The 19,188-nt window shown below is 42.7% G+C and overlaps 1 protein-coding gene and 1 pseudogene across 2 annotated transcripts in view; both read left to right on the forward strand.

Annotated features, from left to right (window-relative positions):
* ATP2A2 (ATPase sarcoplasmic/endoplasmic reticulum Ca2+ transporting 2) overlaps positions 1-11,286 on the forward strand; it is a 66,893-nt gene extending 55,607 nt beyond the window's left edge. The window contains exons 12-21 of one of the 2 annotated variants that reach the window (XR_011646492.1): positions 253-375; positions 469-687; positions 1,506-1,841; positions 2,946-3,166; positions 3,650-3,852; positions 5,229-5,314; positions 5,551-5,684; positions 6,344-6,461; positions 6,567-8,131; positions 10,468-11,286. Coding sequence is in view for 1 of the 2 variants with exons in the window: in XM_004475486.5 (XP_004475543.1) it covers positions 253-375; positions 469-687; positions 1,506-1,841; positions 2,946-3,166; positions 3,650-3,852; positions 5,229-5,314; positions 5,551-5,684; positions 6,344-6,461; positions 6,567-6,687; positions 10,468-10,481 (1,575 nt within the window). In the remaining variant the exon portion in view is untranslated. The remainder of the gene's footprint in view (positions 1-252; positions 376-468; positions 688-1,505; positions 1,842-2,945; positions 3,167-3,649; positions 3,853-5,228; positions 5,315-5,550; positions 5,685-6,343; positions 6,462-6,566; positions 8,132-10,467) is intronic. The other variant, XM_004475486.5, reaches the window with a different exon arrangement.
* Positions 11,287-17,655: 6,369 nt separating this feature from the next.
* LOC101412472 (ras-related protein Rap-1A pseudogene) lies at positions 17,656-18,296 on the forward strand (annotated as a pseudogene).
* The last annotated feature ends 892 nt before the right edge of the window (positions 18,297-19,188 follow it).

Here is a 19,188-nt window from a genome sequence, read left to right on the forward strand (position 1 = left end):
TACACAAATCTTCTCTCCCCCTTCCCTGCTGACACTTATTCCTTCTATAATACTTATTAATATTGTATTTTCACATTCTGGTCTTCTTTCCCAAATTAGAGTATAATTTCCATGAGGGCAAGAACTTGTCTATTTGTCCACATCAGAGTATCCCTGATGCCCATCATGTCATATGTGTTGAGTAGATGCTTACTGCATGAGTGAAAGATTAAAGGTGTTGTCATCTAATACTACTCCATATTCTCTTTATAGGTCATTAAACAACTGATGAAAAAAGAATTCACCCTGGAGTTTTCTCGCGACAGAAAATCAATGTCAGTTTATTGTACACCAAACAAACCTAGCCGGACATCAATGAGCAAGATGTTTGTGAAGGCAAGTACAGCAAACTGAAATGGAACTGTTCTTAGCAGAGTTCTCATCTGGTTGAACCAGTAAATAAGATTGCTCATCCAACTCTGTTTTCAGGGTGCTCCTGAAGGTGTAATTGACAGGTGTACCCATATTCGAGTAGGAAGTACCAAGGTTCCTCTAACCCCTGGGGTCAAACAGAAGATCATGTCTGTTATTCGAGAATGGGGCAGTGGCAGCGACACACTGCGATGCCTGGCGTTGGCCACTCATGACAATCCACTGAGAAGAGAAGAAATGCACCTCGAGGACTCGGCCAACTTTATTAAATATGAGGTTAGCTAACAAACAGTTCTTTCAGCCACACCCTACACACTCATTGTGTTAGACTAGCACTCCTTGAAGTTAAAGGTCAAATGATGCCTGCTTTTGCCAAGAAAGAGGTGTGGCTATTTGTTTTTCTGCAGGGCAGTTGTGTCACTCTAACTTAGGCTGCTGTTTCAAAGAATCTTATTTTCAAAATAGAATAATCAGGCTTTGAGCTAAATGAAACTATTTTCCAATTCTCATGTAAATTAAGATTTTTTTAAATTAGGAAAATTTAAATATGACTCACAATATCCAAATTGAGGGATTATTTCTACTGTTTGCTCATAGTAGAATTCCGTCAAATCAGGGATGTTAACATCCTAAAACTTTGAATGAAAGAGGAGCAAGCTTTTGATGATACTGTGGTATGTCTAATGTAGCCAATTTCAAGATACCCTTATTCCATAGTATTGTTCAATAGTATTGTTATGAGAGTTAAAGAATGGTTTTGCTGATGGGTATGGTGGCATTTTTAATCCTTTCTGATTAGTTGGCATCAATACTATTCATCAATGGATTTATAACAAAATGTGAATATTGCAGAGTGGATATAGCTCAGTGGTTGAGCATCTGCCTTGGCATGTACGAGTTCCCAGATTTAATCCCTGGCACCTACTAAATAAATAATGTGAATATTAATTTTAGATTGATAAAGAGTCCGTGTAAAATAAAAAATGCAGACACTTTTGTTATTAATGTGTAACTGATCATGGTTCAGTCTGGGGGTGGGGGGCAAGTGACAGGGCAGTTAACTGTTTGAACATAAAATGTTTCTTTTCCTGTAGACAAACCTGACTTTTGTTGGCTGTGTGGGCATGCTGGACCCTCCCAGGGTAGAGGTGGCTTCATCTGTGAAGCTGTGTAGACAGGCTGGCATCCGGGTCATCATGATCACGGGGGACAACAAGGGCACTGCTGTGGCCATCTGCCGCCGCATTGGCATCTTTGGGCAGGACGAGGATGTGACATCAAAGGCTTTTACAGGCCGGGAGTTTGATGAACTTAGTCCCTCAGGTCAGAGGGATGCCTGCATGAGCGCCCGCTGTTTTGCCCGTGTTGAACCTTCCCACAAGTCTAAAATCGTAGAATTTCTTCAGTCTTTTGATGAGATTACAGCTATGGTAAGTTTCTTTGCACATATACGGGTGATGACCCTTGAATTTTTAGTAATAGCTCCCTAATTTGGAATTTTAATTTTTTCATGATTTGGGCCACTTTGGCAAAATAGATGTTGCTTTCAGGGAAGATCCTGGGGTAATTTAAGACCCAGAAGGGCTTTCTGAGTCAGGAAATATTTGGTGATTAGATGGTCTTTGTCTTGGTTAAAGTATACTTGTTTACATCTTAAGTTTTCTAAAATTTTACTTAGGAGATAATCCGCCTTGTTATCATCTCGTCTATGGACAACTTTAAATGTACAAACCAAATTGTATGTCCAGGTGAATGTTCTGTAAGAGATGTCTGTTCATGAAGCATTTCCCTGTCTTCTTCCTCTCTTCTGGGTTTCACCCAGAATTAACATTAACACTTGGTTCTGTGTGCTTTTTTAACTTAAAATTTTTTTTTAAGCCAGGCATTACAGTTGTCCTCCTCCTTGCCCTACTCCCTCTCTCTCACAGAGGTAACCCAACATTCTGAATTTGGTTATTTAGAAAAAATATTTTTAAATTTCACCAATGATACCTATATATGTATGTATGATATTTAGCATTTTTTGCATGTTTTTGAGTTTCGTAATGATATAATTTACATCTTTTTGGGGTCTGCAGCTATTCTACTTGAGATTGTCTGTGTGAATACAAGTATTATAAGTATTTCAATCTTGATGCTATATGGGGTTTTTATTTTGTGTACTTTTTTGGTAAAAAATACAGATAATTTTGAAGTCCTCTTTGTTACACTCCCCTCTGAAGTAGCTTTTGTAGGCTCATTTAGCAATTTTACATTTCCCAGGTAAAATTTGCTTTATGCCATTGGCTTATAAAAATGAATTTTAGGGGAGCAAGTTTAGCTCAGTGGTTGAGCACCTTCTTCCTATGTACGAGGTCCTAGGTTCAATTCTTGGTATCTCCTTAAAAAGGAAAAGAAAAGAAAATTTTAGTGTAACTCCTCCCTGAGATACCCGGCTCTCGTTTTCTCTTTGCTCCAGAATCAGTGAGCCTTCTCCAAGGCATGTAAGTGCTCCATTGCAGGTGTCTATAAACCACTTCTCGATTTCCTTTCAGACTGGGGATGGTGTGAATGATGCTCCTGCTCTGAAGAAATCCGAGATAGGCATTGCAATGGGCTCTGGCACGGCAGTGGCTAAAACCGCCTCTGAGATGGTCCTGGCCGATGACAACTTCTCCACCATCGTGGCTGCTGTTGAGGAGGGACGGGCCATCTACAACAATATGAAGCAGTTCATCCGCTACCTCATCTCTTCAAATGTGGGGGAGGTTGTGTGGTAGGTTTTTGTGATGACAGCACTTGATTCTTTTATCTAAAATCATGGGTTGCTGTCATCACCAGTTTCCCAAATTTGCTCTTCATGTTACAGCAGCTTTTGGTCTTTGTGCATAAGTTGGGAGAGAGAGGAGGGCAAGACAGGGATCCTGGTGCAGGTGGTGGTGCTTAGGCCCTCAGAACGGTCATCCATGGCTGCCCAGTGTGCAAAGAGCTTTTCTCTAAGGAATAAGTGTTCAAATTAACCATGTTAAGTGGCATAAAATCCTTGGCCCTCTAAACAGCAACTTTAATTTGAAATTGGGTATAATCAATGTTTTATGATTGACTAAAAAAGTTACTTCAAAAGTTACTGAAAAATAGTTTCAACCAATCATTGTTGCTGTCCTTTAGTTTGATGAGGGAAGGGAGCATATTGATGCTATTTTAAATAGTGGTCATCAATAATTTTGGGTCTTTCTGTTCTTTCCTTGGGTGGCAACAGTATTTTCCTGACAGCAGCGCTTGGTTTTCCTGAGGCTCTTATTCCTGTCCAGTTGCTCTGGGTCAATCTGGTGACTGATGGCCTGCCAGCCACTGCTCTGGGATTTAACCCTCCCGACCTGGACATCATGAACAAGCCGCCGCGGAACCCAAAGGAGCCACTGATAAGCGGGTGGCTCTTCTTCCGTTACCTGGCTATTGGCTGTGAGTACAATTTTTAACAATGAGGGCCTAAAATTTTTAAATTCATCCGTTAAAACCACACTGCTCTTCTCCCTTGTTTGGGTAGCAAAAAGGTAGGATGGCCATGCCCTCTTGCAGTTTAACGAACAGTGCCTCTTTACCTTCAGATCTCTTCACAATTAGTCCCCTGTTTTAGCATCCCCTGTCCTTCCTTGAGCTTTGTGAATGAGCAGTTCAGCATATAAAGTTTTCAGATCTCATGTGCAAAGGGATACAGAGATCCTGCCCTCTTAGTTACGTTGGGAACAGATGAATAACCAAGCTATCAGAATAAGTACCCATTTCCATAATTATATAAGGAAAGGGAACTCTAATTTAATCATCAAGGGCCGGTCTATTCAGAGCTCATCCTTGAGACGCTTAGGAAAGTGAAGCTCAGAGAGGTTAAATAGCATCCAAAGAGGACAAAGATGAGTAAAAGGGAAGGCACTCAGCCAGTTAGATCCCCTCCTGGTGTAGACAGTTCGTTATGTACCTTTCCAGAGATATTCTGTCATATGGTGGTGGTTTTTTTGTTGTTGTTGTAGTGTTTCCCCAAAAGTGGCATGTGATACACACCACATGCTGAAACCTGTCTTTTTTATTTCTCAGGAGTTGTTATAATTCTGCATCAGTACGTACAACTGCCACATCCTTGTAGCCAGCTGCCTGATGCTCAACTGTAATTGCTAGAGATTGTTTGCGCTTGTAATTTTTGGTGTATGTTAACAAATAATGTGACATTCTTTCATCCTAAAGTCTATTTTCTCCACTATACCTCACTGCTTCTTTATTGTTAGCTTCCTGAATTTAAACGAAATAGGGGGGAATTAGTCCCAGAATCTGCTTCAGGAAATGCCGTATTGTCCCCTGCCCTGTGCTAACTGCACCAACAGTGCTTGCACATAAAAGCGCTGCTCAGCCATCAATGGAGTAAATCAGTGTATAACCAGCAACGTCAGTCTGCCTAGAAGTCATGGCATGAGCTGGTCCTCCAATATCATGATGCCTTATGTGGATGACACATAACACCTTCAGCCTTAAAACATTAATTTGATCAGAAAATGTCATGGCTTGTGCAAAGGTTGAAAGAGTCCCATGGGTGGTACTTTTCACAAATTCCGGAGAAAAGATTGGCTGACTGGCTTCTCTGTACCAAAAACATCCCGTTGTCTCAGAAAACCCTCTGGCTGTTTGATAAACTTGAGCAGTTGCTAGGAGCACAGGCTTCACTCACCATCCATTTTTTCTGTCCTTCAATTTTGCCCTCATGGGGACTGATCCCTTTGGCAGCACCTACTTTGAACGCTGCGGGTGCAGACCCCTTGTTTGTAAGCATCGTGACATTTTGTTTCCAGGTTACGTGGGTGCTGCTACCGTGGGTGCTGCTGCATGGTGGTTCATCGCTGCTGACGGCGGTCCAAGAGTGACCTTCTACCAGCTGGTATTTAGCCACCTCTCTTCCCACACCTCAGAGGCAAAGCTTTGCAAGCCTTTATGCACAAAGTTCTCCTTAATCTTTGCTATAGTTTGGGGGCACCTACCAAGTCACCTTGAGGCTTGTTCACTAAGCAGGTTGCATCTAAGGTTATTCTGAAGAACAAGGGCAGGTCTGGCTTCTGGGCTTGGGGTACAAACACACTTGCCTGGGCAGGAAACTTATTTGGATTTTTGTTGCAGAGTCATTTCCTACAATGTAAAGAGGACAACCCTGACTTTGAAGGGGTGGATTGTGCAGTCTTTGAATCCCCATACCCGATGACAATGGCGCTCTCTGTTCTCGTAACCATAGAGATGTGTAACGCCCTCAACAGGTGAGTCTTCCCGGCAAGCCAGGGCTAGAACTTGGACTGCAAGGGCACTGAGGGAGGGATTGTGAGTCATGGTTGATTGAGGATTACAGGAAAGCTCTCCTCCTGCCACCACCACCACCCCACCCCCCCACCCCCGAAAAAAAAAAACAGGCAGCACTAGTTTTAAAGCTTAAACCGTCATCACCTCCAGGAAGTAGTGGGAGTGCTTAAGCCATGTGTTTCATAAGTCTTCCTTTAAAGAGAAGACAACAGTTGCCCAAAATAGGAACTTCTCTACTCCTATCTGCCAGGGCCTTTATGGAAATCACTCCTGCCCTTTACCATTGAGACAAATGGTATCATCCAATTAAGCCAGTGATAAAAATGGAAATTTCTAAATAGCCTTAAGTGTCAAGGGAAATTGAAATCAGCTTTGCGCCTACTGAAATGAAATCATCCTACCTGAACCTAGATTTTAAAATTGGAAGTTTGCCCTACATCTCAACATTCTCTTCCTTAATATTACCACAGTAGAAACTTTACTCAGTTAAATTAGGTCAGCAGCCAAAGCAAAGCTAGCAGCTGCCTTTTTGGAGTGTACTTACAGACTATCTAGAACTAGCCCTGTGGGCTGTGGGTTTGTGTGTGTGTGAGCTCATGTACCCTTCCTCCTTCTGAAGCTTATCCGAAAACCAGTCCTTGCTGAGGATGCCCCCGTGGGAGAACATCTGGCTTGTGGGGTCCATCTGCTTGTCCATGTCGCTCCATTTCCTAATCCTTTACGTAGAACCCCTGCCGGTAAGTGGGCATGTTCTGGGTCCAGGTGGCAGGGGGTGGAAGGGGCTTTTGTGCAGCTTCTCCCTGGCAAGTCTTGATGCTTGATAAGATCTCTTTGTGTTACAGCTTATCTTCCAAATCACACCATTGAACTTGACCCAGTGGCTGATGGTGCTGAAAATCTCCTTGCCTGTGATACTAATGGACGAGACACTCAAGTTTGTGGCCCGCAACTACCTGGAACCTGGTAAAGAGTGTGTGCGGCCTGCCACCAAACCGTGCTCGTTCTCAGCATGCACCGATGGAATTTCCTGGCCGTTTGTGCTGCTCATAGCGCCCCTGGTGGTATGGGTCTATAGCACAGACACTAACTTTAGTGACATGTTCTGGTCTTGACTGACAGTTTTACGTAAAGAAGATGTCTAACTTAATCAATTACTTTTTTTATCGTTTAAAGCAACTGTCTATTTCTGCTGAATTTTCACATGAACATATTGGCTGGTGAAGGAGGTTTCATACTCTAGATTTTGTTTTGCTTTTTCTGACTCCAGTGGGGCAAGATTTTCCTTTTTTATATACATAATTAAAGTGTCCATTGACATGTACAGAGAACTAACACTATTTTATGCAAATATTTTTTTGTAGATGAAAAAGCATGTACAGTGTTCTGTTTAATACTCATCCTTGTATAAAAATAGTTGAGCCAGCAGACATTGTCAGCAAATTAATTGGCAGCAGATTTTAGGAAATGAATGTGTGTGGTTTTTGCTAAAACTCAATAGCATGTATTGTGTCTTTTGCATGATCATCTGGATTTAGTTTGATATCACAGTCTAATTTTTATTCATAAGCCAATTTTTCTGCACTGAGCAGAGTACTGCTACCTCAGTCAGTATTTTTTGGTTTGCCACTTCCCTCACCCTCCTCTTGCCCCGTTCACCTCCACCTTCACCTCCCTTACTCCCCACCCCGCTCGGCTTCCTCCCCTGTAGGGCTTTGACGGTTTTGTTTACATCAGTCTTAATAAGAGGTATGCCTGTTCTCGCTTGTGCAGAAAACATTGTTCAGATTCATTCCTGGGTTTTGTGTGCCCTCACGTAGTTTTTAAGGTTATTTATTTAAATGTCTAATGTATTTTATTGTAACAGACATTGTTTTGCCAACATTGCCTATTTCAGTGGCACTTCACAATCTAGTTTAAAAAGAAAAATAAAACATTTTAAATGGGCAGAAAAATAACTGTCTTGGTTTTAACTCTTAAATGGCTTAGCTTTTACCTGTCTGATAGATGTGTCCAACTTTCCTTTAAGTTCTTAGCTTTACTGTGCTCCAGGAGGAAGGAGCTATTCTTGCTGCCGTCAGGTGTAGGGATTTTATTTTTTCATGTCTAGGCACAGGTTGTCCTTTGTGATCTACATTTTATGCAGGTTCCTGCTGGCCTGCTTTAGCGTGGTGTAGAGCACATAAGGCCGTGTGTGCGTGGGTGTGTTTTGTAAAACCTGTAAATATCACATGACCAATGAACATATTGTATAGAACTTTTTATTTTCATGTGGCGCTAACCACCACCACCATTCCTATGACAAATGTTTGCGCATGTTTCACGATCAGTCTGACCAACAGTGTATAAGTCATTAACAGTCCTAACTGTGGTGTTTTTCTCCAATGCCTTCCAACATTCATCAACTAAAGTGAGTATTTTCTTTCGTGCAGTTCGGATGCTTTGGCCTAAAGTTACCGTCACAAAATGAGATAGCTCATGACGCTAATGAATAAACATTAGCTGTCTTAATTCCCAGCACCCTTGTGTCCAATTCTGTGTGCTCCGTGCCTGCCTCTGTGGACCTCAGGTCCACGTGCTATGGGCACAAAGGATCAGACCCCACCGAGCCGGAGTAGTTGGCTTTAGCAGGCGGGTAGCTTGGGGGAACTCAGGCACAGCATTTGCTGACGTAGAAGGGTGAGTCCAGTAGGCAAGATGTCGGGGAGGCCCATGGCAGGTGAAAAAGCCTAACAAGCCACGGGAGCTGTGCCTGGCCCAGTCCTGGGATGAGGGTACCCAAAAATGTCTTAGGGTTCTTCTGATCTTTTCTGACTGCACAGAATTGTCCCAGAACCCTTCTAACCTTGTTCATTAGAAAGCGAAAGGCTAGTAAAGTAACCGAGCCAGTGAGCTCACTGAATCACTAGGTTTGTTTTTTCTGCCCTTCTGGGTCATGTCTTTGGCAGCTGGGACTTGTCTTAGCTCTCCAGGGATGTTAAAGCACAGTTATTAGGGCATGGCTCTGCCCAGCTCAAAACCAGCCCATCATTAGCTCCTTCACTTTCTGGCAGTTTTCTTATGAAAACACATCTGGTTTTGGGCCAGCCAGAAGATCAGCAAAAAGATGTGGTATAAATGCTTAGAGTGGCTTGGAGGTGGGACATGGGTGTGGCTATCAAGCAGGACGTGGTTCTGTAAAGTTCAGAGGTCAGAGTTTAAGGGAGATAAAAATGGAACCTAGAAGCTGGCTGTAAATGCATGATCTGGCCCCATGCTCTGAGGTTGTCCAAGGTTGTTTACAGGGCATTATGGCTTTGAGCAGGAAAGGCAGCTTATTTGCCTAGCAGAGAATGTGGGGGAGGGTTTTTGCCAACTCTAGCATCATGACATAGAAATTAGTAGGTTGAGCAGATCAAATACATATTTTGGTTGTAAATTGAAATATGATGTGAGTTTACCAAGTGGGTGCATTAAATGAAAATGATACCAACTAGGCAAGGTTTCCTGGCTCATTTCCTAGATTTAGTGGCCTTTACAAAAGATAACAGATGGGCCACTTTAGGACATGTGGGCCAGCTGTGGCCTCGCTATTCATCAGCTTGGGCCTATTGAGGTGGTTTGGGCACCTGCTTGCCCAGCCCAGAGAGCAGGAAAGAACCGCTTAGGCTTGGCTGGTTCGGCAAATGGCAGTGTCTAGTCCTCAGTGGCATAGATGAGGGGGGTTCCAGAGAGGTGGCAGGTGCCCAGCCACATTCTCACCCAGCTCCTGCTTTCGCTCCCCAGCAAGCAAGCGGAAGAGACAGGTCATCCTCAGATGCACCACACACCTGCATCCAGCAGCCATGGCCTGCAGCTGGGCTCCAGGTTCTTTCCTGATGCGCAGGCAGGTCAAAGGCCATCCTGTCAGAGCACTGTGCTTTATGCCTCCCGTACCTCACCTGGCCCCTTGTCAGGAAGACAAAGCAGTCTCACATCCCCTCACTGGGCTGCCATTCGAGCATCGAGGGAATGGGGACTTGGTCCATGTGCAAAGGCAGGCCAACTGGCCAGCCTCCTGCAAGCAGCTGCCGCTACACCAGCCTCAAGGTGCGGCCTCCACACAGTGAGCGTTGGTGTGGTGGGCAGGCCACAGGTATTAGGCTCAGCATCTGCTGACCCACCCCACTGCCAGGAGCTGTAACACACTGCGCCTATGGTGCTGACACCCTTTTACCTAAGCCACTGAATTCTGTCACCCCACCATCCTGCAGTTAATGATAAAGGGAGTCATCAAAAGGGAAAGTTGATAATCAGCCCTGGTCCAGCAGTTTCCCCCTCCTAGGACTGGGCAGGCATGGCTGCCCCTGGAGCAGGAAGGGGAGAGAGCTAGAAGGCTGTGCTTGGATTGCTACACTGCTTCCTTTTGCTTTATTTTTCTTACCCTTTGCACCGCTAACCAGTAACCTTTCCTTCTCATGCCCATCTTACACCTGAAATAATGTCCCGTAAGTGTCTGCCTGGTGGGGTTCTCCTGAAATCCAGGGGTGGCTTTGGCTCTGTAGCCAAACTACACCCCGTCTGTGTTGCTCAGTCATTCTCTCAGATATTACCTAGCTATGTCGCGTCTCAGGGACAGTTAATCAGGAATGCTGGTCTCAGAATCTTTGAAGATCAAACTGAATATTCCTTTTCATCTGTCACTTTTTATCTTAGCCTCAAATAAAGTTATTCTAACATTTCTTACCGTATTTCATAAAGCTGATTTCCTCTCTCTTTCCTTTTCAGCAATACTGGAGTAACCGCTTCCTAAACCATTTTGCAGCAATGTAAGGGTGTTCGGTTGCGTGCATGTCCATTTTTAGCAACACATCTACCAGCCCTCTGCATGATTGATGTTGGGGAAAAAGAAAAGTAGGAAAAAGTTCCCCCAACTCATTGTGTGTTATATGGAGGAAATGTGTATTATCAATGGGGTTTTTAGCTTTTAAATCAAAATAATAATTACAAATGTACAATTTAGCTTAACAAATCAGAAAGCTTCTACAGAGAACTTTGGTTTCTTTGCTGCAAGAAGAATGAGGTTCTGAAACCTTATCCAAGAACTTAGAAGCCATCAGCCAAGTCTCCATATTTCTCTGTGCGAAATTTCATAGCTTATATAAATGTACAATATTCAATATTTGATTGTAATGCATGCCTTCAGTGTAAGTAGCCAGATTTCTCTACGGTGTCATTGGAACATGCTACTTTTTAACTGGCCCTGTACAGTTTGCTTATTTATAAATTCAGAGAAAACACTACAGGTATTGAATGGTTAAAATGTAGGCCCTCCAGTTCATAACTTCAGTTATTTTTTGAGTGTGCAATCAGCTTTTTTGCACTGTATTAAATGTAACTTATTTAATGAAATCAGAAGCAGTAGACAGATGTTGGTGCAGTACAAAAATTGTGACGCATTTATCTTAATAAAATGCTAAACAACAATTTATCACAACGCATGTTTGACTTTAGACTGTAAATAGAGATCCATTGTTTATTTCTGTGCTGGTAACAAGACACACTGCACAGACATTGTTTCAGGTAAATAAATCTATTCTACGATAAGCCCTTGGTGTGGTGTTGACTCTTCTGTGTTAGGATGTTGTGCACTGAGGGTCTCATGCTGAGGGGAAGCAGGATGAAGGCTGTAGGTACTGCAGAAGGAAGCTCTGCCCTTGTGTTAAGATAAGGAGAACCACAAGTTCTTGGCCTTGCCTTTCTAGGTGGGAGAGCAAAGTGGTAGGAGGCATGCTGGTGCAAAACAAGACCTGTCACCCCCACCCCCAGATGCAGGGAAGGCCAAGTGTGTCATCAGGGTGGTTTGCAGAATGCCAGAAGAAACAAAACAATCCCACTCTTGAGCACAATAAAGAATGCTGAGACCGCACTTCCAAAGTTGTCAGTAACCTTTGAAAAATTTGGCAATGGACAGGTGTTTCTAATTATACATGCCCTCATTAACAAATAGATGCAGAAAAGACGTGAAATAAACCCAAACAGGTATTGGAATTAATCCATTTGATGACTGGTCCTTATTTGCCAGGTGTGGGTTTCCAATCTCCATAAGATACTTCTTTTATCACCAAAAAAAAAAAAAAAAAAGGGAAGTAAGGATAATTGGATGATTCTGTAAATCTAGTAAATCAATAGAAGTCCTATCAACTCTACAGATGTGGAAAAGGCATTTGGTAAAATAACATTCATTTATTATAGCATAATGAAAAAATAAACTAGGGAATGTTGAGACATCAGAATCATTCAAAGTCCACTACTGTTGTGGAGATAATAGTCATTACAATTAGACAAGAAGTAATGTGAGGGAGAAAAATTCCTGAAAAAGCAAGAGAGGGTACCAAACCACTAAACTTTATTAACTTAGGTGATAGTAACTAAAGGCATTATTTGAAGAAAGTTTGCGTTTCAGCTTAGTATATTGGATTACTCATTATGTGGGTGATCCTTGAAAAAAATGGTTCTGTAAAGTTTAAAATACGTAAAACAATACCATGTAATAGAATTATACTGCTACTCTAAAATAGGTCCCATGAACAAGGGCCAATCTATGATGAGTTTAGATGTACCTGCACCAAAATACAAACCACAGTTTCTTTCATGAGAAAGTCTCATACAAAAAAGTCTGCTAACTAGTGATGAGGTAGATTTTCGTTCTGGCACAAGGTCCTAATCGCACGGGCTAGTAACAGCAGATCAGTAATGAGTTTACGGACAACAGCCGTAGTGACCTGAAACACTCAGTAGCCAGCTCTGAGGGGGAGGAAGATGGAGAGGAAAGCCAGGGCACCACTGGACTAGTGATATTTGGACAGTTTGTCATTCCTTTTTGCATGCCTGGGATTTCTCTCTCTCCTTTTTCTCAACCATGAAAGTAATAGGAGGGAAGCGGATTTGGCTCAAATGATACTGTGTCCACCTACCACATGGGAGGTGCAGGGTTCAAATGCAGGGCCTCCTGGCCCAAGTGATGAGCTGGCCCATGCGCAGCACTGATGCACACAAGGAATGCCGTACCATGCAGGGGTGTCCCCCGTGTAGGGGTGCCCCACGTGCAAGGAGTGAGCCCCGTAAGGAGAATAGCCCTGCACGGAAAAAAGTGCAGTCTGCCCAGGAGTGGCGCCACACACGGAGAACTGACGCAGCAAGATGATACAACAAGAAGAGACACATTTCCAGTGTAAGCGGACACAAGAACACAGCAGACAACTTGGGGGGTAAGGGTAGGGAGAAATAAAAAAATAATAGAAATTGTGGAATATGGAAAGTCTAATCATGACTAATCTGCAAAGTGATAAATTACTAAAAATGTCAAGTGAGGGAAATTTTGTTACATGTTACCACAATCTAAATTTTAAAGTAAACATAAGAATTTAAGATCTATATAGAATACACCTCTCTAGAATCAGGAAAAGATTTGCAGTGCAAATGACAGACAATAGGATAATCTCTTTAGAAACTGATGGGCAAAGATAAAGTCAGTCCCAGCCAAGATAGTGGTGTGACACTTCAGGGCCCCAGACCCTTTGAACAACTTACAAGAACAAGCAGAAACCTCTTTCTCAGAGCTCCAGAGAACAGTTAAAGGATTACAGTGAAAAAGGGAGTACAGAATCAAGAAAGTCTTGAAAGCAGTAGGATGTGGGAAGATGACGGAGTAGGAAGCATAACCAAAAATTCTGAACTGACCAGGAACTATCTGAATCAACTATTTTGAAACTGGAATCCAGTGGAATACTGTGCAGTATCCAGGTAGGAGTGGGAGAAACGATGGATGGTACACTGCAGTAAGTACCACTGACTTGCACCCTCCCTGCAGCAGATAGACTCCCCCAGCCCCCAGCCTTTTGCTGGGCAGCAGTGTAGACTGCAGCTTGGGCTCCTGGCACAACTTGCTGGTGCCGGGGTGGGACATAAAGATCTAACTTGAGGGAGTATGGTCTGATCATTGATCAATGCTATTGATGAGCTACTTAAGATGATTGGGACAGGCTCTCTGGCAAACGTGACAGAGGAATCTTAAAGACAGTTATCTGGAAGCGGATGTGGCACAGTGAAGTGCCTGCTTCCCACATGTGAGGTCTTGGGTTCAGTCCCTAGTGCCTCCTAAAAACAAAAAAAAACAGCAAGCAAAACAAATGAAAAAACCAATTCAGGGGAGCTGATGTGGCTCAGTGGTTGAGCACTGGCTTCCCACATGCAAGGTCCTAGTTCAATCCCCAATCCTGGTATCTCAAAATGAATAAATGGAAATTTAAAAAAACTGCAGAAGCTATAGGAGCAACTCTTAGCATCTTGCTGGCCCCTCCCTAACCCCTTCTACAATGTAGGGTGAACCCAGTTTGCACTCCCATTATATGTCCCTGGCCCTGATCCAAAGGGAGTAGAGTGGCTCCTGTGCACATACTGGGGTGCATGCATGTCAGTGCCAATCTCCCGGGTGGAATTCTGAGAGACTGAGCTGGGGAACTTGTGGCTGACTTGTTCTAGAGTTAGTGTGGAGGGCACAGAATCCACTTCCAGACAGTGTGGGACAGTGTGATAAACAAGCTGAAGTAGCCTGAGGCAAAGGACTTACCTGCATTAAGTCACACAAGGAAGGGATAAAAATCTATTTCACAGAGAGTAGAGGTGAGGTTCACTTAAACTCCCGTAAACGGGAGTTCCTAAAGCCATGAGGAAGCAAAAGCCCAGGAAAAGAAGCAGTCTTTGCAGCTCCATGCCCAAGAAAACAAGGCTTCATGGTTCCACCCAGGTTAATTAAGACTGCTGCACTTAACAGCTGCCTCAAGCTGATCTTCATAAGAGGGCTAAGTTGTGGAAGTGACAACCAGCCAAAGCAGAGCCAGTTTGCAAATACAGTGAAAGGTGCTTTTTGCCTTGGTTTGTTTGGATTAACTCCTACCATTCAAGAAAGTTTCTGTCATATCATTAGCTGGATACAAACTTAAGAAAAGACAGTTTGGAGACTAAATCCCAGAATTAGCACTTTAAAATAGTCATATGTTCAGTGTGCAATAAAAGATTGATTCTAAGACAAAGAAATAGGAAATGATGGCATATCCCAAAGAAAAAGTTGAAGTCAAGAAACAGTTAATGAAGAGGACCAGCCTTTGGGCTTACCAGACAAAGACGTTAGAAAAAATGATCCTCAGTATGCTCAAGGAGATAAATGAAAACAGAAAAAGAAATAAATGATACGAGGAAAACAATGACTGTACAATACAGGACTCCCTTTGAGATTCTCAATAGGAACTAAATACTGGAGTTGAAGAACACAAAAATTTAAATGAAAAATTCCTTAGATGATTTTAATAGCAGATTGGAGTTGGCAGAAGAAAGAATCAGTGATCTCAAAGACAAGACAATTTAAATGATTCAGGCTGAGGAGCAGAAGGAAAGAATTTTTAAAAAGCAAAACAGCATAAGGACTATAGGACACTATCAGGCATGCCAATATTTGTATTATGGGAGTCCTAGAGGGAGAAGAGAGAAAGGAATGTTCAATGAAATAATGACAGAGAACTTCCCAATTTTAACAAAAGATGTGAATATGCACATTCAAAAAGCACAACAGGGAAGTGGTTAGGGCATCTGTCTACCACATGGGAGGTCCATGGTTCAAATCCCAGGTCTCCTTGACCCGTATGGAGCTGGCCCATGCGCAGTGCTGAGGCGCAGAAGGAGTGCCATGCCACGCAGGGGTGTCCCCGCATAGGGGAGCCCCACGCACAAGGAGTGCGCCCCGTAAGGAGAGCCACCCAGTGCGAAAGAAAGTGCAGCCTGCCCAGGAATGGTGCCACACACATGGAAAGCTGACACAACAAGATGATGCAACAAAAAGAAATACAGATTCCCGTGTCGCTGACAACAACAGAAGTGGACAAAGAAGAACACACAGCAAATGGACACAGAGAACAGACAAATGGGGGGTGGGGGGGGTAGAATGGGAGAGAAATAAATAAATCTTTAAAAAAAATGCACAACAAACCTCAAACAGGATAAACTCAAAAGATGACTACACTCAGGCACATAGTAATCAAATTGTCCAATGCCAAAGACAAGGTGACAATTCTTAAAGCTGCAAGAGAAAAGCAATGAGCTATGTACAAGAGAATCCCAGTAAGATTTAGTGTGGATTTCTCATTAGAAACCATGGAGGCAAGATAACAGTAGTATGAAATATTTAAAATGCTGATTAAAAAAAACAACAACCAGACTTTTGGGAAGATGGAGGATTAGAGAGGTAGAGGGGTCACTTCTTCCCCAGAAAAAATAGCTAAAGGACAGGCAGAGACTGTCTGGAGGGCTGCTCTGGGGTCAGGACATTAGGGGAAGGTGAGACACCATCCAGAAGAGAGAGGGATGAAGGAAAGGAGTGTCAGCTGGCTGTAAAATCCTGTGAGTAAGGCTGCAGAAGCAGCAGCAGGTATCCATCCCCCCACTTCAGAACAAACCGCAGTGTGCAGACTACAGTGGCTGTGGATAGCAGTGGCTGCAGACTGAGAGGCTTGCAGGGGTCCTCTTCCCCCAAGAAAGGGGAAAGGGAGGGAAATAGCCTACAGCAAATTCAGATTTCAGTCAGCCAACTTGATCTGCTGCATTGGAGGGGTCTCAAACTTCCATGCAGGATGGAGCCATGACATTGTTTACACCTAGAGATAGCAGGGAGCTAAAGATATTTCCCTACTCAAACACTGTACTAACTGTCCCAGGCTGGTTGCTGAGAAGGCAGAAGGAGGGAGGGAATGGCTGGCCAAGGAAGGAGAACAGCTTATGAGAAAATTTTGTTTGTGAGGCTTGGCCAGACCTGAATATATTGCTTCATGGGCCCACAGTCCATGCACCCACGGAGTTAAACTAGCACCTGGGATCTGCATTGAGAAGTCTGTCAAAGAGTGCCATCTGCTGGCTGGAATAGAAAAATGCATGAAAGAGGAAAAAATTAATGAGGCAAGCAGGTGTCTTTACTGCCCCCCTTTCCAAGGCCCTTAGAAACTGCATTACTGGGTCCTTACCCTGGTTTGATCAGTTATAGAGGGGCAATCCTAAATATCTAGAACAAGTTAAACCAAGAGTCAAAAAAGAGTGGTAGCACAGAGCTACTTATCAGTAAATTCCAGACAAGAGAGAGAAACTGAACATCATAGTAAACTCAGCATCAGAATCAGATGCCTAGACATCAGCAAAAGATTACAAGCCATTCTAAGAAAAAGGAAGCTATGACTCAAGCAAAGAGACTAAGCTCCAAGTGAGACACAGGTCTTGAAACAGCTAATAAATGAGGTTCATACAAATCTAATCAAATCATGGAGTTGAAGGGCAATATGGCTAAAGAAATAAAAGACTTTATTAAGAAGACAATGGGGAAGCAGATGTGGCTCAAGCAATTGGGCTCCCATCTGCCATATAGGAGAGGTCCAGGGTTCCATGCCTATGGCCTCCAGGTGAAGGTGAGCTGGGCCACGTGGAGTGCTGACCTGTGCAGAGTACTGCCCTGTGCAGGAGTGCTGGCCCATGCAGAGAGCTGGTGCAGCAAGATGACGCAACAAAAAGAGACATAGAGAAGAGATAATAACAGACACGGCAGATCAGGAAGCTGAGGTGGCACAAGAGAATGATCGCCTCTCTCCCACTCCAGAAGGTCCCAGGATTGGTTCTCAGAGCTGCCTAATGAGAATACAAGCAGACACAGAAGAACATGTAGTGAATGGACACTGACAGCAGACAACGGGGGTGGGGGGGTAAATAAATAAATCTTAAAAAAAAAAAATGAAGACAGTGGGCAAGGCTGCTGCCACACAGAGCCAGAGCAGGATCCATGGCAGGGAGGAGGAGGAGGAGGAGGAGGAGGAGGAGGAGGAGGAGGAGGAGGAAGAGGCGCCGGATCAGGGAGATTGTCAGTATTTAACAGACCACACCATGCATGTGTACAGGCTAGTGAACCTTGGTTCAGAAGGTGTGGGGAAATCTGCTTTGACAGTTCAATTTGCTCATGGAATTTTTGTTGAAAAATATAATCTAATGATAGAAGATTCCTACAGAGAGCAAGTTGAAGTAGATTGCCAACAGCGTATGTTCAAAATCCTGGATATAGCAGGGACAGAGCAATTTACAGTGATGAGGGATCTGTATATGAAGAATGGCCAAGAGTTTGCACTACTATATTCTATTACAGCTCAGTCCACATTTAATGGCTTACAGGACCTGAGGAGACAGATTTTATGAGTTAAGGACACAGAAGATGATTTGGGTTGGCAATAAACGTGGCCTGGAAGATGAGCGAGTTGTTGGCAAAGAGCAGGGTCAGAATTTAGCAAGACAGTTGTGTAACTTTGCCTTCTTAGAATCTTCTACAAAGTCAAAAATCAACATTAATGAGATATTTTACTACCTGGTCAGGCAAATAAATAAAAAAACATCAGTGGGATAGAAGCCTAAAAAGAAATCATGTCTGCTACTCGAGGCCCACAGTAAGCAGCAGTTCTGGGCCAGATGACAGAAATGAAGAACTGTTGCCTAAATGGAAAGTGCGGCATTCTAGACTTCAAAAAATAAATCTGAAGAGGCTTCTCCTGTTTCATATATTATGTGAAGAATTTAGATCTTATATTGGTTTTCACAAGTTCCCTAGAGAAAAAAATTGCACTGTGTATATCTCTTGGGAAGTAAAACAATAGTATTTCTCCTTTGCAATAGCAGTTATAACATGTGAAAATGAATATACTTGACTCTAATAAGATCATACAAAAGAGCATGGATGCATTTCAAATGTTAGATACTGCTTCTATAATCAAATGATTTCATATTGACCTTTTTGTCATGATTCTTCCCTATCAAGCACTAAAAAGTGAACCATTATACTTTATATCTGTTATGATATAGATTATGAAATTTCCCCTCAACTCATTGCAGCTGACAACTTTTTTGAGTCATTGACTTCATTCTATATTTTTTAAAAATATGAAATATCGTTGTCATTATATTCTAATTAAAATTGTGCATAATGCTTTGGAAAAATGGGTCTTTTATAGGGAAAAAACCTTGGATAACTGATTTCTATGGCTTTCAAAGCTAAAATATATAACATACTAAACCAACTCTATATTGCTTTTTGTGTTTTACTGTCAGATTAAATTACAGTTTTTATGGATGATTAAACTAGTAGTTTGGGTTTTTTTTAAAGACAGTGGGTGAGAACAAAGAAAAATTTTAAATCTTGGGTGGAAAAATAACAGTACATGGAAATGAAAGACACAATAAGTGAGATTTAAAATACAATTGGGGCACACAACAGATCACTGAAGAAAGGATCAGTGATGTAGAGGAAAGGACAAATTAAATTGTAAAGAGAGAAGAACAGAAAGAAAATGGGAAAACTTGAGCATGGCCTCAGGGAATTGAAAGGTAACACAGAGCACACCAACATATGTGTTGTTATAGGAGTTCTGGAAG

This window comes from Dasypus novemcinctus, chromosome 19, assembly GCF_030445035.2.
Source record: "Dasypus novemcinctus isolate mDasNov1 chromosome 19, mDasNov1.1.hap2, whole genome shotgun sequence".
In the NCBI taxonomy this organism is placed as follows: Eukaryota; Metazoa; Chordata; class Mammalia; order Cingulata; family Dasypodidae; genus Dasypus; species Dasypus novemcinctus.